Source organism: Macaca fascicularis, chromosome 3 (genome assembly GCF_037993035.2).
Source record: "Macaca fascicularis isolate 582-1 chromosome 3, T2T-MFA8v1.1".
NCBI classification, from domain to species: Eukaryota; Metazoa; Chordata; class Mammalia; order Primates; family Cercopithecidae; genus Macaca; species Macaca fascicularis.
The window spans coordinates 198,124,115-198,149,863 of NC_088377.1; the positions used below are offsets into that span (position 1 = coordinate 198,124,115).

Below are 25,749 nucleotides of genomic sequence, written 5' to 3' on the forward strand. Positions count from 1 at the left end.
CTCACAAATGGCAGCCCTGGGATTAGATCCCAGATCTCTTATTCTTTCTACATATGACTGAATGATGTCTCATACTTAACATTCTGGGTGAAAAGGGAACAATGTTTTGAATTTCCTTAATATTATCTGCCAAAAAAGAATATATTAGTTTAGTAAGATTTTACTAAGGGAAATAATGAATATGATATTCCATTAATTCTATCCATCAACATAAAACAAAATGCTTAACTGAGCCTGCGATCTGTTTTGTAAAACGGAACAAAACATGTCTGCGTTTGTTTTCTCAGTTGTTGACATGTGGGTGAGTATATGTACAATCAAGGCTTCTTAAAACACCAAGACATCTTTCAACTACAGAAAGGTTTCTAAACATCTAATTTCAGTAAAATATTGAATATGCTATATCTGTTTAGTGTACTATACTGTACTCTAACAAAATCAAGGTATTCACACAATCTGTGATTTTTAAAACTTCACCAGTTCTCAATGGCAGACAGCTAAGTGCATAGCACTTTACGTCTAACAAGCCTGGATTTGCACCTATCACAAATATGTGACCTTGAAGAGGGATTGCAACTCTGTCACTCAGTTTCCTCAGGTATACAATAGGCTATAGTGCACAGGGCTCTTATGAAGAACAGAAGATAAATTAACACCCAATATGTTAAACAAATGTCAGTGCCTCTTCCCTGCCCTGTCTCAACATCATAAAAATGGTACAAGACAGAGCATGGTGGCTCACACCTGTAATCCCATCACTTTAGGAGGCCAAGGCAGGCAGATCACCTGAGGTTGGGAGCTCGAGACCAGCCTCACCAACATGGAAAAACCCCGTCTCTACTAAAAGTACAAAATTAGCTGGGCATGGTGGCGCATGCCAGTAATCCCAGCTACTCGGGAGGCTGAGGCAGGAGAATCGCTTGAAGCTGGGAAGAGGAGGTTACGTGAGCCAAGATCGTGCCATTGTACTCCAGTCTAGGCAACAAGAGTGAAACTCTGTCTCAAAACAAAAAAAAAAAGTACAAAAAAAATGAAAAGTTCTGACATACACCAGCATTTAGACCATATAAAGACAACAAAATGATGTGAGTTATAACTACAGTTAGCTCTCAACCCTTTCCTTAAAGAATTATTCTCATTAATTTCACCAAAAAAAAAAATTTAACCAGCAAAACCTATATACATATTTTAAAATGGCAATGACAAAAACCAGGCATAGAAAATCAACTGCAAATAAATACCCCAACTAATTAACAGTATCAATGTAGCACAACTGTGCATGATTTTTTTGTCTGGATATTCTAAGTTTTCTATAGGAAGCGTATAAAGTCCTCTAAAATTCACAAAGCATATATTTAAACACCTTTGTGAAACTCAAAATTCTCCAGATCCCCGTATCATATAATTTCCCCCATAAAATGAATAAAAAGGGCTGAAAATAATAAAACTAAACTGAAATGGGGATGCTGAGCTAGGCTCACTCACTAGCCATGTGGCTCACTTTATTTACTAGTTTATCTGAGCGCACAGTTTAGATTTTAGCCTCAGCGGAATTACAAATTACCACGTGTTGGGGAGCCTCAAATATTGCTCTCAAATTGTTGCAACCATGAATATAAATCCTTGAATGCTAAAGGTCCACTATGCTTTTATATTCAGAAGAAAAAAAGTTTAAAACCTATTTCTAACTTTTGACATCTAGAAAAGAATTTGAATTTTACCGTATAAAAGGGATATGTATGATTAAAAAGATACAATTCTGGGGCATAAAAGAAGTTTCTTTTTATTGTTATTGATCTATAAACATACATGCTTCCAGAATTTATCTTTCTAATCATACATATCCCTTTAAAACAGTAAAACTCAAATTCTTCTCTGGATGTCAAAGTTAAAAAAATAAAACTTTGCCTTAGGCAAATGCTCACAAATCACTAAAAAGTATCTATTATGACTAACCAATACACTTACTTAAAACAAAGACAGTTTATCAAAAGCTAAATGAAAAAAATCTTTTTTTTTTCTTTCTTCCTATTTTCTTTCCTATTTTTGGAGACAGAGTCTCACTCTGTTACCCAGGCTGGAGTGCAGTGGTGCAATCTTGGCTCACTGCAGCCTCCGCCTCCCGGATTCAAGTGATTCTCATGCCTCAGCCTCCCGAGTATCTGGGATTATAGCCACGCACCATCACACCAAGCTAACGTTTGCATTTTTAGTAAAGATGGGAGATGGGGTGAAGAAATCTTTACGAGCAGATCAAACAAGCAGCAATGTCCGTTGGACAACTGAAGAAAACAATTCAGTACCCTGAATCAAGAAGGGTTCCATATACCAGTTAATTTAGTTTGTCAAGAAATTAGATGCCTTTTACATGCACTGATCAACCAGCTTTTTTCAACCTAAGTAATTAAATGCAAAATATTAAGTTTATTAGCCAGAATAAATAAATGTGAAAATTTCAGACTCAACTTATGCTAATCTAATAAAATTTGCAATATACAAGAAAGTAAAAATACTATGAGAAGAACATCTAATACATAGATACAATATTATATCTAAGATATATTGCTAAGTAGTAATTATATTCTTGGCAATTTTGCAAAGCTTAGTAAATTTCTAACATTTTATAAATACATGTCAACATACACACATACACATTCCTTAATAATATTCTATAATTTTGGTAAATCATTCTTAAAAATTTCTGTTGGGGCCAACACATATTTCATTATACATTATTTCATATTAATTTGTAAAATAAATATTAATCAACTCTCTGCTTTAGAAAGGTAAAATTATATACTTCCATACAGCAGTAAAACCCTAAAAAAATACAGCAACAGTATAAAGGCAACCTATTTGAAAGATATCCAATGCCCATCCCCAGAAAAGGTATTTGAATTTAAAGTTATTTAATCGTGGTTTAAAATAAAACAAAACAAGACTGAATTTCCAGATCACCATAGGATGCATTAACTTCTAGCTCCATCTGCTGGAGTTACAAAATATTTCAAAATACAATATACAATACTATGGAGGAAATAATTTATCTTTTTTCCTCACATAGACAAAAGCCTTCATAAATTTAAATTAAAAAATTAATCAGAGTTCAGCCATACTCAATAATTTCCAAAATGACAAAAGTTCAACCAATATTTCAGTAGAATTGAAGATCTAATCAAAAAGTAATTTATACACTTTTTTTAAATTCTACCAACAAAGCATAAGCCTTAGAAAAGAGACTACAGTCTGTTTTCAAGCAGTGTGAGGACTTCAGAATTATTAGCCACTGTTGATTTGGGGTGAAAAGAGACAGAGAGAGAGACACAGGGACAGACAGACAGACAGAGACAGAGGGAGAGAACTTCAGAATTAGAATAGCCTCTGCTTATTTACTTAGAAGAACAATAAATTACAATTTACCAATGAGTTGTGGGACTTTTGATCTTAATATAACTTTTTTCTTAAAAAAGAAATAATATGTCCATTGTATAAATGCAAACACCAAATGCAACGTAAATACCAAAAAAAAAAAAAAAATGTGTATCATATAATCCTACACAAACTCTTTGCATTTACCCTTCCAGATATTTTTCTGTGCAGCTACCTACACATGTACTCTTTTTTCTTTTTACAAAACAGGCATCGGATCATAAATATGGGCTTTTTTCTGGATATCTTTGTATATCAACAAATACCTACATTATAATCTGTAATGGTCAAAAAAGCACTCCACTGTTTGGATCTGGCAAGATAGGATTAATTTCCTATCCCAAACACCAGGATTTTTCTGTTTATAATGTTATAAGCAATACTTCAATATCCAGTAACTATCTTGATACACATTATGATAAATGACTGAACTACTGAGCCCAAATGACTAGTAACATTTAGCGAACAACAGTACATTAAAATTTATTAGGGACTTAACTTTTGACTTAGCATCTATGCATAAGTAAACACAATATTTTCTTAAGTTTGATTGCTTATACTCTAAAAGTCTGGTTTTTTGGATCATCTGTGGAACTTAAAAATGAATTTTAAAAGGTTGGATTTTGCATTGTTCCTTCACGATGTCCAAACAGTATATCGTCTACTCCTGATGACAAATCAAAATAAAGCACACAGTCCTTGCAGCGACTCGTCAGATTCATTGTGGTTATATTTTAATAGACAATCTCAAACTGGGCATTCATGTCACAAATGTTTGTTTTGTCTCTATGTCTGGCCATAAGTGAGTGGACAGCTTAGCCAAAATTGGGCCCCACTGGGGAAAAAACACTCAAAAACTGAAGAATTATTTCCTGGTTTTATTTAAGGGTATAATCTAATTCCATCATTTTCCTATCTTCCAAATTTTGATCGTTATTTGGCTCTTATTTTGATATTAAACTCACATTACTTAAAATTAGTCATTTTAAAGTGAACAATTAAGTGGCATTTGCACAGAACTGTTCATTTGCAATGGTGTGCAACCACCAACTTTACCTAACTCCAAAACATTTTTATCACCCCAAAAGGAAAACTCACAAAGCAGCTGTATCATTGTTTTTCAACTTATGGAAATGAAGAGTTTCATATTTTCCTATTAATTTTTTTAACAGCACAGAAGATATAGAAAATGTATAGAAGCAGATATTTTATGTTTTTGGTCCATTTCTAACCCTTTTTCCTATTTTAACAACAAAAAGAACTTACACTACCATTTTAATTTGTCATCTCTGCCCCATCCTACAACAAACTACAGTTGCTGGCATGTCATGGACCCACACTGTGTGAATTACAGAACACATCTCACAGCATCAAGCTGACAAGTGATGACAACCACCAGACAAAAGCCAGTGGCCAGAGGATTACCATCAGTTCACCTAACTCCAGTGCTCCAATGTCATTTTTCTATATCACATTTTTCAAGCTGTTTTCTCACTGCAGGCAGAGATACATCTTGTTTACATGACACAGTTTACTAAGGTTATTATTTTATTTATTATGTTACAAAATTCTTGCCCAAAAAAGTAAAGAAACATTCCAAGGTAATATGGTTAACACATAACATCTCAAACCTATGTCCAAAATCCAAACACTGTATTTAAGCCAAACTAAATATATTTGCACATACAAAAAAAAAAACATTAACACATTTAGCCTCTAATCCATATGTGATTTACGCATTAAAGGCACAATCAAAACATCCATACTGACAATTTTATAAGATAAGCCATTAAATTCCCTCTCAAATTCACTTTTGCCAAAATATTCCTAATGACATAATTATAATGACTTTTATTCCTTCAATCAATAAATATTTATTGAACACTTTCAACATGAAAGTACAGAACAGATGCTCCATGGGAGATTAAAGGAATCTGAACATTTTCTGGGTACTCACAGAATCCCATAAATGTCACAAAACCGTAAATGACAGATTGACAAATGAATATAAGTGATGTAACTGTGCTCTGGGGAAAAGGAAATAACCAGACCGTTTGTGAACTTCTGGACACTGGCTCGGAACTGACACTGTTCCCAGGAGACCCTCACTGTGGCTCTCCAGTCAGAGTAGGGGCTTACGGAGGTCAGGTAATCAATGGAATTTTAGCAGAGCTCCAACTCAGAGCGGGTCCCTGAACCCATCCTGTGGTTGTCTCCTCACTTCCAGAAGGCATTAATGGAATGGAATGGCTAGCAGAATTCCCACACTGATTTCCTGACCCGTGGAGTGAGGGTTATTATGGTGGGAAAGACAAAGTGGAAGCTACTAGAACTGCATCTACCTAGGAAAACAGTAAACCAAAACCAATACTGCATTCTTGGGGGGATTTCAGAGATTACTGCCACCATCAAGGACTTGAAAGATGCAGGGGTGGGGATCCCCACTACACCCCCATTTGACTTGTATCTACACCGCCATTCGACTCGTAGCTGGAATGTGCAGCAGACAGACAGAGCTTCCAGAATAACAGGTTATCGTTAAGCTTAACTAGGTGGTGAGTCCAATCACAGCTGCTGTACCAGATGTGGCTTCATTGCCTGAACAAATTAACATGTCACCTATCTGGTATGCAGCTACTGATCTACCAAATGCTTTTCTCTCTGTCCGTGTTAGGAAAGACCACCAGAAGCAGTTTGCTTTCAGTTGACAAGGCCAGCAATATGCCTTCACTGCCCTACCTCAAGGGCATATAAATTCTCTAGCCCTGTATTATAATGTAATTCACAGGAATCTTGATCACCTTTCCCTTCCATAAAATATTAATATCATACTGGCCCATTACGTTGATAATATTTTGCTGATTGTAACTAGTGAGTGAGAAGTAACAACCACTCTAAACTTATTGGTAAGACATTTGTGTGTCAAAAAGTGGGAAATAAATCTGACAAAAATTCAGGGGCCTTCTATCTCAATGAAATGTCTAGGGGTCCAGTGTTACAGGATGTATGGAGCTATCCTTTCTAAGGTGAAGGATAAACTGTTGAATCTGGCGCCTCCTGCACCAAAAAAGAGGCACAGCATCTAGCAGGTCTCTCTGGACTTCGAAGACAACACATTTCTCATTTGCATGTGTTGTTCCAGCTGGTTTACTGAGCGGCCTGAAAAGCTGCTGGTTTTGAGTAGAGCCCAGAATGAGAGAAGGCTCCGCAGCAGCTCCAGGCTCTGTGCAGGCTACTCTGCCTCCTGGGCCACATGACCCAGCAGATCGAAGGGTGCCTGAAAGGGCAGAGGCAGAGATGCATGTTGTCTGGAGCCTTTGGCAGGTTCCTCTCTAGGTGAACTGGCCCTTAGGATGTTGGGGCAATGCTCTGCCCTCCTTGTGGATAACGACTGCCTTTGAGAAACAGCTGTTGCCCCACTATGGGGCTTCAGTAGGGACTGAATGCTTAAACATGGGCCACCAAGCTACCATGGGACCTGAGTTGCTCATCATGAACTGAATGTTTTCTGACCCACCAAGCCAGAAAGTTGGGTGTGCACAGCAGCATTCCGTCATCAAATGGAAGTGGTACGTGTCCAGGCCTAAGCAGGCCATAAAGGCACAAGTCACATAAAGAAGTGCCCCCAATGCCGACGGTCCCCACTCCTGCTGCACTGCCTTCTCTCTCCCAGCCTGCACCTACAGTCTCCTGGGGAGTTCCCTAAAATCAGCTGTCGGAGGCAGACCTGGGCCTGGCTTCCAGATGGTTCTGCACGATATGCAGGCACCCACGTTAGTGGACAGCTGCAGCACTACTGCCCCTTTCTGGAACACCCCTAAAAGGACAGCGGTGAAGGGAAATTCTCCGACGGAGAGAACTATGGGCCATACATCTGGCTGTTTACTTTGCTTGGAAAGAGAAATAGCCAAATGTGTGATTATTACAAATTAACGAACTATGGCCAATGGTTTGGCTGGATGGTCAGAGTCTTAAAGAAACACAATTGGAAAACTGGCAATAAGAAAACTGGGATGAGGTAGATGAACAGACCTCTCTGAATGGGAAAAAAAATAGGAAAGTATTTGTGTCCCATGTGAACGCTCACCAAAGGGTGCCCTCAGCAGAGGAGGATTTTAATAATTAAGTGGATAGGTTGGCTGGCTCTGTGGATACGAGTCAGCCTCTTTCCCCAGCCACCCCCGTCATTGCCCAATGGGCTCATGAACAAAGTCACCATGACAGTAGGGATGGAGATCATACACGGACCCAGCACCATGGACTTCTACTCACCAAGGCTGGCCTGGCTAGAGCCACTGCTGAGGAACCCAATCCACTAGCTGTGACTTTTGCTTTCCAAATCTCCCCCACCAAAGATGTATTTCTTTAAACACACACAAACATATACATACACATACATTTCCCTAACACAGACAAAACAATTAAAAGACAAATTTCCATAGAATTGTCATATCCCACACTGCACAAAATACATGCCTTTGCTTATGAAAAGCTTCATAAAATGTATGAACTTTTTAAAACCTAGCAGGAGCAAAGTATTACAAAACTATAGTCTTTAAAACAATATGGCACTGGCATAGGAACAGACAGACAAACCAGAGGGGAAAAACAGAAAGTAAAACTCAGCATTTATTTCCTGCCTACTCTGGACCATCAGACAATAGACTAGGTACTTTGGTACTTGGTGTGTGTGTGTGTGTATATATATATATATACACACTACTATATATATATATTCCACTTACTACATATAATAATTCTATAAACTAGCCCTTAATATGGTCATTTTAGAGATAAAAGACTGAGACTTTGAAAGCGTAAACAATTTGCTCAAGGTTGCTAAGGGTTTCAGACAGATTTGAAATTCAAGCTCAGGTCTATCTGACTCCAAAACCTGCATACCTGAGCCCAGAAACAAACCCTAATATAATATTTAGCTTACTGAAAATGAAGCATAAAAAATCAGTACAGAAAATAATATTCAATTAATGGTATTGGGACAACTAGCCGTCATATCTCAGGATAGGAAACCATCTTATAAACACAAAAACAATTAGAGACACCAAAGAGAAAAAGAAAAACCAAATATTATAAAAAATATTCAAATTCTGGAAAAAGGCAATTGAAATTAAAAAGCAAAATAACAATCAGAAAAACATGTATAAAAATTGAATGAAAAGCTGACGTGTTCACACATAAAGAGATCATAAATTCAATATGAAAAAAGCAACAACCACAAAAAAGGGCAAAAACATTAATCAAATAAAATGATACATGGGCCGGACACAGTGGCTCACACCTGTAATCCCAGCACTTGGGAGGCCGAAGAGGGTGGATCTCTTGAGGTCAGGAGTTTGAGGCCAGCCTGGCCAACATGGTGAAACCCTGTCTCTACTAAAAATATAAAAATTATCTGGGCGTGGTGGCATACACCTGTAGTCCCCGCTACTCAGGAAGCTGAGGCAGGAGAATCGCTTGAACCCGGGAGGTAGAGGTTGCAGTGAGCAGAGATTGCGCCACTGCACTCCAGCCTGCACAATAGAGCAACACTTCATCTCAAAAAAATTATAATAAAAATAAATAAATGAAAATAAAATGATATATGTATTATTTTTCTATATTTTATAAATTAAAATTAAAACGTCCTATCTCACTAAAAATTTTTTAAATTAACATTACAATAATGAGAAACAACCTTCTATCCATGAAAATGGAAAAGATTTTAAAGATACTAATATCCATTGTTATTAAGTTTATGGCTAAAAACAAGAGGCACCTTCATGGTCAATCAAGAGAATATAAACAAGTAATTCTAGAAAACAGTTTAGCAATAATACTCATTAGCCTAATAATTTTCATTCTAATTTCCATGTAAAGAAATTGTCAGAAACCCAAATAATAATTAAAATTTAAAAATCCTCTAGATACTCAACAACAGTTTACTGGTTAAGTGAAATGTTCCACAAACAGGACAGGGTGGGTTTGGTACCTGAGGAACAACTCAGCCGTTTTCTATTGCAAATCTGAAAAGTGCAGGTAGCAAGTCACTGGAGGGATAAATGGTTCCACCTTTTAAAATGACGAAATAGCCTTTGAAAACCACTAGCTTAATATATTGCCATATATACAGCTCAGGTTACACCACTAAAACTGGTCTCGAAGAACATACAAGGTATGGAAAACACAATATAATATTAAAGGTTTTAAAGGTATAAATTGCATATGCTATACATAATATACACATGCGGCCAGGCGCGGTGGCTCACGCCTGTAATCCCAGCACTTTGGGAGTCGAGGCGGGCGGATCACGAGGTCAGGAGATCAAGACCATCCTGGCTAACATGGTGAAACCCAGTCTCTACTAAAAATACAACAAAATTAGCCGGGCATGGTGGCGGGCGCCTGTAGTCCCAGCTACTCAGGAGGCTGAGGCAGAAGAATGTCGTGAACCTAGGAGGCGGAGCTTGCAGTGAGCCAAGATCATGCCACTGCACTCCAGCCTGGGCGACAGAGTGAGACTCCATCTTAAAAAAAAAAAAAAAAAAAATTTATATATATATATACACACACACACACACACACACACACACGCTAAAAAAATGTGGATTTTTCCTTGTTTGTACATTTTAGTATTTTTCATATTCTGTATAGTGCACACACACTACTTTATGAACAGAAAAAAAATAACGGAGTGGTTGGTGTTGCTGTTGTTCTTAATATATAGGGCCACAGTCTCAGCACAAGCTTAAGGGATTGCTAAGGTAGCACGACCTACAAAAACTGTCTTCTACGTTTTCTCAAACAACAGGAGACAGGAAACATACTCGTCTTACATATAAAACTGGTAATCTCTTAAATTTAAACTTGCTCTTTTCCTCCACTGGATTACAGCACCATGAACATAATAGCAATGAAAAAAGAATATACATTATTAGTCTAATGCACCACAGCCTTCTACAGCAACTCCAGTAATCACGTGTCACACATAAAAAGTGACATCTTGGCAACATCTCTAGTCCTAGCACTTTGGGAGGCCAAGGTGGGAGGATCACTTCAGTCCAAGAGTTCAAAACCAGCCTGGGCAACATGGCAAAACTCTGACTCTATAAAAAAAATGCCAAAAATTGGCTTGGCGTGGTGTCATGCACCTGTAGTCCCAGCTACCTGGGAGGCTGAGGTGGAGGATCACCTGAGCCCAGGAGGTGGAGCCTGCAGAGCGCCATGATCATGTCACTGCACTCCAGGCTGGGCGACAGAGTGAGACCCTGTCTCAAAAAAAAAAGGGATGTTTTCCAAATGCAAAATGCCAACTATAAAACTAAAGCATACTTAACTGTAACGCTACTACACAGGCAAGTTATTCCATTTTTTTCCTTGGATTTGAGATCCCAACACTTCTTTATGTTAACTCAGAAATCCCAAATTCCCTGACCTATAATACAAATGTAATGAAAACACGCTATCTCTGATACATATTTTTTTAAGTCAAATGGCAACTTAGCTTAAATATTGTCAAAGAAGGACATTTAATCATTAACTCATAAGGTTCTTACTAAGAAAAAAAATTTTCAAAACACTTTTACCTTAAAACGAGATGAAGAAATTGAAATACAAAACAAATTAAAATAATTATTAACACTGATAACACCAACAAGTAATAACATTAACAAAATAATAACTAGCAATATAGTTACTAGTAACACAAATCAACACTAATAAAATGAGAGAGGGGTATGGGCATGATGAGCAAGAAAGATATCCAAATTCCTAAGAGCTGTAGTTCTAACACATAATGACAAAATCTTAACAAAGGATAAATGCTAGAGGTGATGGACACCCTGTTTACCCTGACGTGATTGTTTTGCATTGCATGCCTGTATCAAAATATCTCATATAGCCCATAAATATATACACCAACTATGTACTCACAAAAATTAAAATTAAAACATTAAAAAATAAAAATAAATTAGAACGCCTCAAAAAAGAATTACACCAGTATGTTCTATGAGAGACAAGAGTTCAGTTTACATACACTAAATTGACTTGTAAAAACAATGAGTCTTCAGAAAGAAGAAAACACCTCACAGTCTAAATAACTATCATAATAGCTACCACCTATTAAGTGCCTACTAAAAGACAGTTACTTTACATACATCATTCCTATTCCAAAAACAAGCCGGCAAGCTGGGTTTTATTTATCATCCCAGTTAAGACAATAGGAAACCGTGGCGAGAGGACAGCGGCTTGCCCAAAGACTACAAAGCAATACACCACGATACCTATTTGTACTTGACATAGAGTGTTTTTCCCCTTCTATATTTTGAAATGACTAAAGAAACTACTAGCAAATAAATAAAATAGAAACTATAGCTGCTGTTTTTTAGGTCTTTTGAGATGGAGTTTCACTCTTCTTGCCCAGGCTGGAGTACAATGGTGCAATCCCGGCTCACTGCAATCTCCATCTCCCAGGTTCAAGTGATTCTCCTGCCTCAGCCTCCCAAGTAGCTGGGATTACAGGCGTGCGCCACCACGCTTGGCTACTTTTCATATTTTTAGTAGAGATGGGGGTTTCTCCATGTTGGCCAGGCTGGTCTTGAACTCCTGACCTCAGGAGATCCACCCCCCTCGGTCTACCAAAGTGCTGGGATTACAGGCCTGAGCAACCATGCCCGGCCAGTTTTCTAGTTCTTAAATGGAGGCTGAGTTCTTCTGACATATTCAGATAAACCAAAATTCTCTTGCTAAATACTGAAATGAATTTATCAAAATCGTAAGTATAAAAACTGCTTCTTGACTAAGAGAAAAGACTTTCACAACTAATTAAACATAGAAATGATAAGTAAAATCTGGTTTTCTGACATTATTAAAGACCCAAATCATTTACTGGAGGAAGTCACAAATTATGAAGAAAACTAAGAAAAGAAAAATCTAAAAATATGATACAGTAAAAAAATAAAATACTGATTGTGATTATATTAAGCAACATATACTAACCATGAATCAGGGAGCCATTTAGCCACTGAATATAGTAGTTGTGGGGAAAAGAAAGCAGGATTTCATTGCTGATGATTGAGAAAGGCAAAAGCAAAACAGCCCCAGCTGACACTGCGAGGGTGAACGTGCTCAAAAACAACCTGGAAGAAAGGAGAGCCATCGTCACAAGTGATCGGAAAAAGCAATGAACGTGAAAGTCATCAAAAAGAATGCAAACTCCTTAATGTTTTAATCAAAAAAGCATGATATTAAGAATTTTATTAAATACATGTAGTTGGGAGACAAATGATACACATATGGGCCTAGAAGTTAAACTAGATAAACTCTAAAACTCCTTACTCTATGAAAATATCAGTAAGTCTAGCAAGTAGTACCTAAAAGACAAACATACACTGAAGACACAGTACTTCACATATTTTACAAAGAAAAAATTGTAGTTCATTCCTCTTTGAAATATAAGTATTTATTTCACAATTGCATTTAACAACTTTGACAACATATGCTAACAGCAATGCAACAACTGAGGTGAAAAAATTACTGTGAAAGCAGTATAAAAAAATTTAATTTAAAATGTTTATTTTAGAGGGGAAAAAAACTTAGAAAGCCTGACATCTCTTTAATGGGTAAAGATTAAATAAATTATAGTAATACACAACAGGAAACTATTAAACAATATTATACTATTCATATTTAAAGCACTACTTTGTCATTTAAAAAAATAAGATAGCTTCAATAGGTACTAATATGGAACAATATCTAAAATAAGTCAACCAAAAAAATGAAGAAAAGCATGAACAATAAATGTAAAACATGCTCTCCCCCCAACAAATTCATATTTATACAGAGGTACAAAAGAAATCCAGCATAATATGTAACAATCCCATAGAAAGGAGGGATTATAAGGGGCTTTCACCTTCTCATTTATACATTTCTGAAACACTTATTTTTTACAACAAACACCTAACTTTTTAAAAGATTTTACAAGAATAAATTGGCAAAGGAAAAAAGAACTTCACCAATATTAGAGATAGAATGGATATTAAAGTTCTATTAAAGTTAATATTGGAAGAAAGTAAAAATAAATGTAAGAAAATATTTTTAAAAAGCAGGAAAAAAAAATACTAAATACCCAAAAACACATCTAACAGAGAACCTTTGAGGCCAATGCCATCTTGTGGCAACCAACAGAAGTGTATTCCTACTTAAAAGCCAAAAATAACCAGGATTCGTTGGTTCAGTAAATCAATGATAAATGTTTAAATGTAGACCATATGATACATACCAAAAATACAACTGAAATCAGATATAGAATTTCTGTAAATTCGTTTTGCTGAATAGACACTGTGCTTCCTGGGAAAAGCCCTCAGACAAGTGCTGTCTCAGGGTCCACAGCCAACTCTGGCAGCAACCAGCCAGCAAGCGGTCTCCAGCAAGCTTCTCCAGTCACGGGAGGAAGCTATCCCGATAGCTATCATTCCTTCCCATAATAAAATTGAGATCAAATCCAAAATCTCACCATTCCATGTCCCGCACGGCTATCCCAACATAATTTTCCAGGCTCTTCTCTCACCATGTCCCATTTTGACATACACTTAGACTTACCTAACTCCTTCATAGCCCAAACAAGAAATAGATTTTCAGGACTCCTTGCCCCTCTGCACAGTCTACTCACTCCCTAGAATACCCTCTAAGTTGCATGGCAAACTCATACATGAATTTCAAGACAGATCCCAAACATCATTTGCCCTGTGAAGCATTCCTCAACTTCACCTTCTGAAATGGAGCATTATTTTTAAAAATTACATCTTCAGAGTAATGCATCTTTTCTAATTGTGGTAGTAATAAGACAAGTGTTTCCACAAATATCTGACATTTGTAACTATCTCCTTAATCCAACCGGGAAGAGAATAAAATAAACCTTTGTCTAAATAAAATAAGGTGATGAAGGCATGCACTCAGATGCTGAATATAACTAGTCCCTAAATATAACTAGTGTAAAAATAAAAAAGCCCTATCTATAGATATTGTGAAGTGTCTTTGCAAGATGATGATGAATTAAAACAATAAAACCACCTTAAATCACTTTAACACTCCACAACGCTTTCATATACTTTGAGTTAGTAAACAAGGATCAGGATCCTCGGATTATGAGTCTCTCATCTCCTATTCTTAACCCCCATCATCAGGGATATGGGATATGATGAGGTTTCTCTTCAAATAACTTGATCAATCTTTTATTCTTTAATTCATAGTACCCCCCCACCTTTTCCCTTTTCCACCTTTTTTTCCTTCTTGCCTTTGTTAGATGCCCAGGCATGCCACAGTACCAGGCGTTATCAGTACCAGCTGACATTCCTTTCCTTATTTGGAAAGAGGACTAACTTTCTAGCTCATTAGACACCCCTTCCCCTTTCCTCTCCACTTTCTTTTATGTGCCCACCTTATCTAAAAAAAAATCAAATGTTTAGCCAACCAGGATTAGACTGTACAATCCGACCCCAGCCAATGGGGAAAGGGTACAGGGCAGGACTTGCGTCAGGAATAAAAGATCTCGTGCCCCTTTGTTCAGGTGTGCTCTCATGGCGACTGGCCAAGGAGGCACCCCTCTGCACAGAAATAAAATTGCTCTGCTAAGAATCCTTTGAGTGTTCAATTTCCTTAGGATTTTGAGTGTTGTTCCTAACAGTGATATGGTTTGGATATCTGTCCCCTCTAAATCTCATGCTGAAATGTGATCCCCAGTGTTGGAGCTGGGGCCTCATGGGAGGTATTGGATCATAGGAGCAGACCCTACAGTAATGAGTGAGTTCTCATTCTGTTAGTTCACAAGAGAGTTGGTTGTTTAAAGGAACCTGGCATCTCCTCTTCAATCTTGATCTCCCTTCACCTCCCACCCTGAGTAAACGCTTCCTGAGGCCTCACCAGAAGCCATGCAGATGGTACTGTCATGCTTGTACCTCCTGCAGAACTGTGAGCCAAATAAATCTTTCTTTATAAACTACCCAGTTTCAAGTGTTCCTTTATAGCAACACAAAACAGACTAACACAATCAGGCTCTTCCTAAGCTTTCTACCATGGCCCTGCTGCTCCTCATTGCCAGAAAATGACTGAATCTCCTGTTTCAGAGTGAAAAAAGGGGTACGATCCCTTCATACTTACCACCTGATAAAGCTACCAACGGACACAATTATTCTCCTATCTGTCAACCTCCTGCTCACCTGTGCCGATCTCTACCTCTGCCGTCTCCAGGGGCCTTGCTTCACCGGTTAGTCATCCTCCCTCTAGCTGCTGACCAGCCAAAAATAAATATCCTCAGGTGCTTCTGCTCTTTCAAAATGCTTCTGAAGCAGAACTCATTCTTGATCCTCAACTTCTTTATTAGCCCACTGCAGTAGGACTTCTGCTCCTCACCCAGTTCTAAAAAGGCGCTCCTTGTGGTCAAATCCATCAGATACCTTTTAATTGCAATCTGAATACGACCTTCTATGACATTTCAAATTGATAAGCACTACTTCCTTCTTGAAACTCTTCCCCCAACTTCTACAATATTCCCTCTTCCTCATTTTTCAATCTCAGACTCAATGTGACACTCAATTTTTTTACACAAAAAATAAATGCTTTTTTATTTATTTGTAGTTACCAATAAAATGAAAGACCTCACATTTTTAAAACTCCACTGCAAAATACAGGTTATCATAAAAATGTATTTCATGGGTTAATATTTCAAAATATATTTTTAATTTAAAAAAACTAATCATAACCAAAACCTGCCACTTTACATCTTAAAGTTTAACAGGTTGATAATATCTAATCAGGAAGTACATGTGGAAACAAGACTTCATTATGGTTGAATTTAAATCATTCAAAATTATTCAATAAGATGTATACAGTGTTGATGACAAAGAAAGTTTCGTATTTCACATTTTGCTCACACCCTCCCAAGTATCATCAAGAGGTCTGATTCTCTGGGCAACAGAAAAGTAACAAATTGAGTGACATTTTACATTCATCTGTGAAATGTTGGCATACCAGCATTCAATCTTAAGTCTTCATCTCAGCTAATCAATAAACATTTGCTGCATGAACTAGGCTTTCTAATACGTCACTCTAAACCAGTGGTTCTTAAGCAGTAGCACTATCAGGATCACCCATGGAGCTTTTGTTAAAGCCCATCTCGGAGATTCTACCTCAGGGGGTCTTTCAGGTGAGGCTCCCTCACTAGACAAGTATTTGCAGAGTGCCTGCTCCCCTGTACCAGCACTGTGCTAGGCACCTGAGAACAGTGAAGGAACACAAGCGAACATTCTTGCCCAAGGAGGGCTTATCCTGGACTGGAAAGAGTCAGGCAATAAACAATAAAACATTAAATATGTAAATGCATAATATACTAAAGATAAGTGCTACAGGAAAACAGTAAGGAGGACTGGAAATGGGGAGGAGGACATCAATATTAAGTGTGGCACTTAGGGAAGGCCTCACTGAAAAGTTGAGACTTAGGGAAAAACATAAAGCAAAACAAAACTGAAGAAAGTGAGAGTGAATTCAGTGGGATATCTGACAGAAAAGAATTCTAAGCAGGCTGGGCGCGGTGGCTCACGCCTGTAATCCCAGCACTTTGGGAGGCTGAAGTGGGTGGATCACTTGAGGTCAGGAGTTCGAGACCAGCCTGACCAACATAATGAAACTCCATCTCTACTAAAAATACAAAAATTAGCTGGGCGTGGTGGCAGGCACCTGTAATCCCAGCTACTCGGGAGGCTGCTGAGGCACGAGAATCGCTTGAATCCAGGAGACAGAGGTTGCAGTGAGCTGAGACTGCGCCACTGCACACTCCAGCCTAGGCAACAAGAGTGAAACTCCCTCTCAAAAAAAAAAAAAAAAAAAAAGAATTCTAAGCAGACAAAACAGGTCAAAAGCCTTTAGGTGGAGGAAACATTAATTTCACACCTATTGTGCATCAAGCACCCTACCCTAGTTAGGTTTTTTTGTTTTGTCTTGTTTTTTGGCAAATGTTATTTAATCCACACAACAGCACTCCAAAGTAGGTGGGAACTCTGTTTTACATACACAGAAAGTGAATATTTCTTTTTTTGTTTGTTTTTTTTTTTTTTTTGAGACAGAGTCTCGCTCTGTCGCCCGGGCTGGAGTGCAGTGGCCGGATCTCAGCTCACTGCAAGCTCCGCCTCCCGGGTTCACGCCATTCTCCTGCCTCAGCCTCCCGAGTAGCTGGGACTACAGGCGCCCACCACCGCGCCCGGCTAATTTTTTTTTTGTATTTTTTAGTAGAGACGGGGTTTCACCGTGTTAACCAGGATGGTCTCGATCTCCTGACCTCGTGATCCGCCCGTCTCGGCCTCCCAAAGTGCTGGGATTACAGGCTTGAGCCACCGCGCCCGGCCGAAAGTGAATATTTCTCAATCTCTTCTGGACTCAAGTTAATCATGGGTCCAGAATTTGAACCCACGTCACCCTAACTCACCAGTTCTCACTCATTCTACCACAGCAAAAGACAAAGAGATCAACAGGGGTAGGGAAGAAAGACAGGGGAGACTAGGTCAGACTCCTTCTCTCAGGTGACCCTCTTCCCCATGCCCCTCCCCTAACTGTATCACCACTTTATACGAACCCACTGACCTTCAGGAGGAGGATTTCTGTATGCATCCCCAGGATATGGAAACCACCTGTGACTCGGAAAACCCAAACCCCTTGCACATGTTGTGCCAGCTGCCCCAACAGCAGATAAAGATGCTCCTGGGCATCTACCGTAAGGAAACAGCACATCACCCTATTGTCATTCAACGTACTTTTAGGGGTAAAAGACAAAGTGCTGTGTTCTTTTCCATTGATAAATTATGGATCTACAAGTACACTGAAGTGGATGTACCACCACAGGTGGCACCAGACCGAATGGAGAGGAGAAAGGTACGTATCTCACTTGCCCTTCACACCTAGAGGGTTTCACATGGAGAGAATATCTACCTTTTATTCAGTCTCTTATTCGTTGTAGCTTTTGTGAGGTGAGTGAAGTGAATTTTTAAAGGAGCACTAATTTATACAGAGGAAAAAAATTATTCACTTAATTTTCACAAATGTCACAGGGCCAGGAATAAAACTAAAACCCCTAATTCTGTAAATTTACAACATCAAGTTTTGGGCCTAGGTTTTAAAGCGACAAAGAAAGAATTTTCAGCATAAAGTTACAGCTATTTTTGTTTCTTATCTAGCTTCCCTATGTCATTTAAAATAAATTACCAAATCTAGTAAATCACAATCCATTTATATTCATTTTTCAGTTATGAAACAAATCAGGCCGGGTCAAGTCATTTACTAGCTGGGAGTTATTAATTTCTTTACTGAGGTGAAATTCACATTACAAAAACTTACCAATTTAAGGTGAACAATTCAGGTGTGTGCAGTTCATTCACAATGTTGCACGATCACCTCTTTCTTTCATGTTCATCACACCAAAATAAAATGCCAAACCTATGAAGTAGCTGCTCCCCATTCTCCTCTCCCTCAGCCCCTTGCAATCATCAATCTGCTTTTATCTACTCTGGACATTTCTTATAGATGGAATTGTACACTATGTGGCCTTTTGTGTCTGGCTTTGTTCACTTACTATGGTCCATCCACATTGCAGCACATATCAGTACTTCATTTCTTTTATGGCTGAATACTATTCCATTGTATGTAGAAGCATTTATCTCTACGTATGTACAAGTATGTGAAAGCACATAGAATCTTTCTCTTCCTCTTCCCCTTTTCTTAATTCCTCATCCTCCTAAGCAAAGGATGCATAATCTGATACTAATTATGAAGAAAGATCAGACAAAACCAAATAACTACCTAATAATCTTCAAAAATATCAAGGTCAGGAAAGTCAAGGAAATACTGAAGAAGTGTTTCAATCTGAAGGAGACTAAAGGACACGACACCCAAATGCAGTGTGTGATTCTGAACTGGATCCTTTCACCACAGAAAGGACATTATTGGGATAACTAGTAAGTCTGAATGGAGTATGAATGGTACTGCTGTCTATGCTAACTTCACCATTTTGATACCTAGGTAGAATGCACTGTTTAGAGGAATTATACATAGAAGTATCCTGAGGAAATGAAGCATCAGATGAGCAACTTCTAAACAGTTGGAGTAAAAAAACTTTTTCTTCTACTTCCACCTTTTCTATAAACTTGAAATTTCAAAAGAATGTTAATGTATCAATAAAAAAATCCTGGAATACAGAACTTTCCTACACAGGCACATCTGTGCAATTTCACACTTAAGCAAAAACTAACAGAAAGGAATTCGCTGCTTTCCATTGAGTTTGATACTTCAATAAAAGTAACAATAAAATTTATTGATACTTCAATAAAAGTACAAGGCCTCCCTATCGTATCTCACTGGTGTACATAAGGAACCTACAAGACAGTCTGGGTCCACCTTCCTGCTCACGGCAGACAGGCTCAGTTAACCCGAGACGTCTGCTGCCTGGTTCAAGAACATCACAGTCTTCTCAGCAGAATGTGCAGACAGCCAAGAGTCTTCTTTCTTATGACCAGGCAATTAAATTAAGGCCATTTCCTCATTTAATCCCCTGAAGATAAAATCTGTCAGCTCCTTAAATATGCAAATTTCAATAGGAGACAATCAGTGCTAAATTATCCACGCATATTTGCTTACGCGTGCTTTCTAAAATTTATATGATAAAGCTATTGTAATGTGCTGGGTGAATATTTTCCATACTTCTGTCCAAAAATTAGAATTGGATTTTGAGAATTGATGACTTCAGAATCAGAAACAGAACAATTGAGCTTTAAAATACATACGAAATCCTGTTGACGATGGCATCTTCATCTTCCTGTTCATCTGCAAAAACATTTAATGTATTAATATTCCTTTATCTTCTAACAAAATGTTTCATTATTAAAACTATAAACACAATATAAACAAAAGGCAATTACTGATTCAGCATAGATCTAAATTTAAATCTTATTAAATCCAGCAGTATGGTATATAGAAAATGGGATGTTTTGATTAACAAAATCCTGTTAATAAAACCACCATATGTAAATTAAAATTTGCTCAAGAAAATAAAACTTAGTAGAACCTTAGGACCACTACAAAGTAAATTGTTATACAATGTTAAGTGAAACTGCTAATAAATAAAATTTTCTGGTTAACAGCCAACAAAAATTACTATAAAATTAAAATTCAGAAACATAGAACTCATCTAATTTTCCATAATTTGCATTTGTCATTAATAATAGTAACAAGGAATCTCCTGGACCATCCTAAATAACTTGGATACTACTGCCTCAGTAACTCATAATTATTGTTACAAACAGAAATTGGCTGAGCACAATGGCTCACGCCTGTAATCCCAACACTTTGGGAAGCTGAGGTGGGCAGATCTCTTGAGCCCAGGAATTCAAGACTACCTTAAGCAACATAGGGAGACTCCATCTTTACAAAAAAAATTTAAAAATTAACTAGGCATGGTGGCATATGCCTGTAGTCCAGGATACTCAGGAGGCTGAGGTTGGAGAATCACTTGAGCCCAGGAGGTCGAGGCTACAGTCAGCCATGATTGCCCCATTGCTTTCTGGCCTAGGGGACAGAAGGAGATCCTATCTCAAAAAAAAAATTGTGTGTATATGTGTATATATACATATATTTAAAAATAAAAATTATATATAATATATAATAAAAATATATATAATTATATATAAATATATTAAATATACTGAAATACATTTGAAATTATATTTATATAAAGTCTGCTTGATCTTTTTTAAGTAGCCGATGGCCTTCACTCTGCTACTCTCCTCCTTGCTCATGCCTGTCAGCAATCTCTTTTGTCCTCCCACATAAACTTATAAGCTAAAGAGATTGCCCAATTGTAAGAATACCACAGGCTGAGCACAGTGGCTCATGCCTGTAATCCCAGCACTTTGGGAGGCAGAGGCAGGCGGATCATGAGGTAAAGAGATGGAGACCATCCTGGGCAACATGGTGAAACCCCACCTCTACGAAAAATACAAAACTTAGCCAGTGTGGTGGTGGGCACCTGTAATCCCAGCTACTCGGGAGGCTGAGGCAGGAGAATCACCTAAACCCAGGAAGCGGAGGTTGCAGTGAGCCGAGATCACGCCACTGTACTCCAGCCTGGCGACAGAGCCAGACTCCATCTCAAAACAAACAAACAAAAAAGAATACCACAAACCCTCCTGGTCTCTCCTTCTTATATGCCTAAGGTCCTCCAAGACTCTCTGCTCAGGTCTCTGGAATTCTGAGTACCCACCTGCTTCAGTATCAAGGGTATATTTGGGACATTCTGTTAGTCCACCTCCATTCTTAATTCTAAGATTCCCAAAAGAACTTTTATAACCAAAGGGACCACAAAAGAATATAGTCACAATTAATTTTTATATACTGTTGTGCTCACATCCAATTAATCATCAAATCTTGGCCAGGTGCAGTGGCTCACGCCTATAATCCCAGCACCTTGGGAGGCCAAGGCAGGCAGATCACCTGAGGTCAGAAGTTCGAGACCAGCCTGGACAACATATTGAAACCCTGTCTCTACTAAAAATACAAAAATTAGCTGGGCGTGGTAGTGCACGCCTGTAATCCCAGCTACTAGGGAGGCTGAGGCAGGAGAATCACTTGCACCTGGAAGGTGGAGGTTACAGTGAGCCGAGATCACGCCACTGCACTCCAGCCTGGGCAACACAGTGAGACTCCATCGCAAAAAAAAAAAAAAAAAAAAAAAAATCAAGTCTTAAAGAATGTGTTAATATCTCCACATTCATTTCACTTCTATTTCCAGCACACTACCAACTAAGTCCAGGGTCCTCATCACTCTCCCACCACTCCTGCATTACTCTAAAAATGATCTAATAAATCTCCAATTTTCCCACTCACCAACCTCTAATTTCACTTAGAAAGATGCAATTATATACAGTCATTCTTTCTCTCTCCCTCTTTCTGTGTCTACAGTCCATGAAACCATGCCAATGAATTTTTTTTATAGCTACGATACTATTTTGAATCTGTATCTTCAAAAATTTTAGAGATTATAGAATCCATGGAGTACTTCAAGTGCAGTCACAGAGCCAAGTAACAGTACTAAAGTAATGCACTAGAGCAGGCACTAGAACCTATTTCTCTCAAAAGTCCCACAAGTTTAAACTGATAGCATAATATTAAGAAATCATTAAGTATTCATACAGCACCTACTATTAGCCCAACATCACAAGCAGATATCCTGTGATTTTCAGAAAACAGCTGAGATTGAACAAAAAATAGTAAGGTAATTGCTTAGGTACTTATAAAACCCTGACCTAAAAAGTCTGAATTAATGAGCACAAAGTTCATTAAAAAGAGTAAAGATATGGTAGTCCCTCTGGCTGGATAAGGATATATGTGAAAGAATAAAAGGATAATACAAGATGCCGGTAATTGGATACTAAATGGTATTATGGAGACTCTAAATATCTACCACACGCTCTAGTAGCCAGCAAAGGTATGGGGTGTGGATGAGTTAAACATTCAAAGTCAGAGCCGCTCACAAGGAACCAAATATCCTTATAAACTCTGGAATTTCCCAGACACTAAATAGCCTAGCACTATTCTTAGTTGGACATAAGAATTGTGATAAACAAGGACTCTGGTCTAAGAGGATGACTCTAAGAGTAGTCAAATTCCCTGGAGGTTATTTTTAGGTCTCTTAGTACCAGACAACTGCTTACTTCAATCACCGGCATATTCAATGCACTATGACACTGAAGTGTACTAATATATCCCATATACCATGCCTAGACCATTTGGCATTCTAACAAAGGTTTTAATTGAAATGTTTCCACTTGCCTGATTTTCTCTTGTATCTTGTGATGATGAAGTAGGAAACGACGTAGAGAATGGCAAAAAGAAGGAAACATATCTGAAACAAAACAAAGTTAACGGATCATTTACTTTTTTGCATATCTTTTTTAAATACTAGAAGATATATCTGTGATATTTACAGGAAAAAAAGGATTTAAACTACTAAAAAGTTAAAATGTTGGACATTTTACTCATTAAAGTTTTAATAAAACATAGGCTGGGCGTGGTGGCTCACACCTGTAACCCCAGCACTTTGGGAGGCCAAGGCAGGTGGATCATCTGAGGTCAGGAGTTTCAGACCAGCCTGGCCAACATGGTGAAACCCTGTCTCTACTAAAAAATACAAAAAAAAAAAAAAATTAGCAGGGCATGGTGGTGGGCACCTGCAATCCCAGCTACTTGAGATGCTGAGGCAGGAGAATCGCTTGAACCCGGGAGGCGAAGGTTGCAATGAACCCAGATCACGCCATTGCACTCCAGCCTGGACAACAAGAGTGAGACTCCATCTCAAAAAAAAAAAAAAAAAAAAAAAAAAAAGTTTTAATAAAATATTAATTTATATGAACTAGTCAATTAGTCCTGTTTAATACCATTAAAAACAAACAAACAAAAAAAACCCAGTGGAGACTTTTCTTTCCGTAACTTGATCTTGATCAAATATTTTTCAAAATCATGTGGAAGTGTGAAGAACCAGACCATCACCACTGATAATTCTGAAAAATAAAGTCAATTAGAAACTACTAACACTACCAAATATTAAAACATTATCAAAAGCTTCAATTCATTTAAAGAAGGTGCTGGCACCAAACACTGACAGATACATTAAACAAATTCCACTATATAAAAGTTTAACATACAAATGGAATCACAAATCAATGGGGGTGGGAAATAATTATTCAATAAGTATACCCCATATCAAAACAAAAGGCAGTTGAAGAAAAGATTTCTTTAAGATAGTATTAAATTCTGTATTTTTAATTTTGCTTTTTTTTTTTTTTCTCTGAGACAGGGTCTCACTCTGCTCAGGCAGGAGTACAGTGGCACAATATTGGCTCACTGCAACCTCCCCCTCCCAGATTCAAGCGATTCTCCCATCTCAGCCTGCCAAGTAGCTGGGAATACAGGTGTGTGACACCATGCCTGGCTAATTTTTGTATTTGTTGGCAAAGACGGGGTTTTGCCATGTTGGCCAGGCTGGTCTCAAACTCCTGACCTCAAGTGATCTGCCCGCCTCAGCCTCCCAAAGTGCTGGGACTACAGTCGTGGGCCACTGCAACCAGCCTAATTTTGCTTTTTTAATTGACAAATAAAAGTTATACATATTTACTGTGTACAAAATGTTTTAAAATAAGATACATTGTGGAATAGCTCAATCAAGCTAATCAGCATACTCATTACCTCAAATATTTATAATTTTTTGTGATGAGAACACTTAAAATCTACTTAGTGATTTTCAAAATACAATACATTGTTATTTATTATAGTCTTCATGTTATACAATAGATTTAAACTTATTCCTCCTACCTAACTGAAATTTTGTACCCTTTGACCAATATCTCCCCAAGCCCCCAACCCCTAGTCCCTGACAACCATCATTCTACTCACTGTTTCCAAAAGTTCAACATTTTTAAATTTCACATATAAGTGAGATCATGCAGTATTTGTCTTTCTGTGTCTGCCTTATTTTACTTAACATAATGTCTTCCAGGTTCATCCACGTTGCTGCAAATGACAAGATTCTTTCTTTTTTACAGCTGAATAGTATTCCCTTGAATACACTACATTTTCTTGATCCACTCATCTGTTGGCGGACACTTAAGTTGATTCAAGAACTTCACTATTGTATAGTGCTGTCATGAACATGAGAGGGCAAGTATCTCTTCAACACATTGATTTCATTTCTTTTGGAAATATACCCAGGAGAAGTACTGCTGGGTCATACGGCAGCTCTATTTTTTATTTTTTGAGGAACCTCCACACTGTTTTTTATAATGGCCATACTAATTTACATTCCCACCAACAATGTACAAGGGTTCCCTTCTCACCACATCTTCATCAACCCTTGTTATCTTTTGGGTTTTTGATTACAGCCACTCTAACAGATATGAGGCGATTAGCTCATGGTGGTTTTGATTTGTAAGTCCCTGATGATTAGTGACGTTGAACACATTTTCATATACCTGTTGGCCATCTATATGTCTTCTTTTGGGAAATATCTATTCCAGTCCTTTGCCCTTTTTTTTTTTTTTTTTTTTTTTTTTTTGATGGAGTTTCACTCTTGTTGTTCAGGCTGGAGTGCAATGGTGCGATCTTGGCTCACCGCAACCTCCACCTCCAGGTTCAAGTGATTCTTCTGCCTCAGCCTCCCAAGTAGCTGGGATTACGGGCTCACACCACCACGCCTGGCTAATTTTGTATTTTTAGCAGAGACAGGGTTTCACC

General features: G+C 37.9%; 1 protein-coding gene across 30 annotated transcripts in view; it reads right to left on the reverse strand.

Moving 5' to 3' along the window:
• The window catches only part of LMBR1 (limb development membrane protein 1), a 212,528-nt gene that overhangs the window by 143,137 nt on the left and 43,642 nt on the right, over window positions 1-25,749 (reverse strand). For 17 of the 30 annotated variants that reach the window (XR_012433133.1, XM_074036468.1, XM_074036467.1 and 14 more), the window contains exons 2-4: window positions 23,293-23,365; window positions 20,250-20,289; window positions 12,424-12,563 (exon numbers count right to left, since the gene is read on the reverse strand). Coding sequence is in view for 23 of the 30 variants with exons in the window: in XM_074036468.1 (XP_073892569.1) it covers window positions 12,424-12,563; window positions 20,250-20,289; window positions 23,293-23,365 (253 nt within the window). In the remaining 7 variants the exon portion in view is untranslated. The remainder of the gene's footprint in view (window positions 1-12,423; window positions 12,564-20,249; window positions 20,290-23,292; window positions 23,366-25,749) is intronic. The other 13 variants (XM_074036473.1, XM_074036471.1, XM_005551278.5 and 10 more) reach the window with 1 other exon arrangement.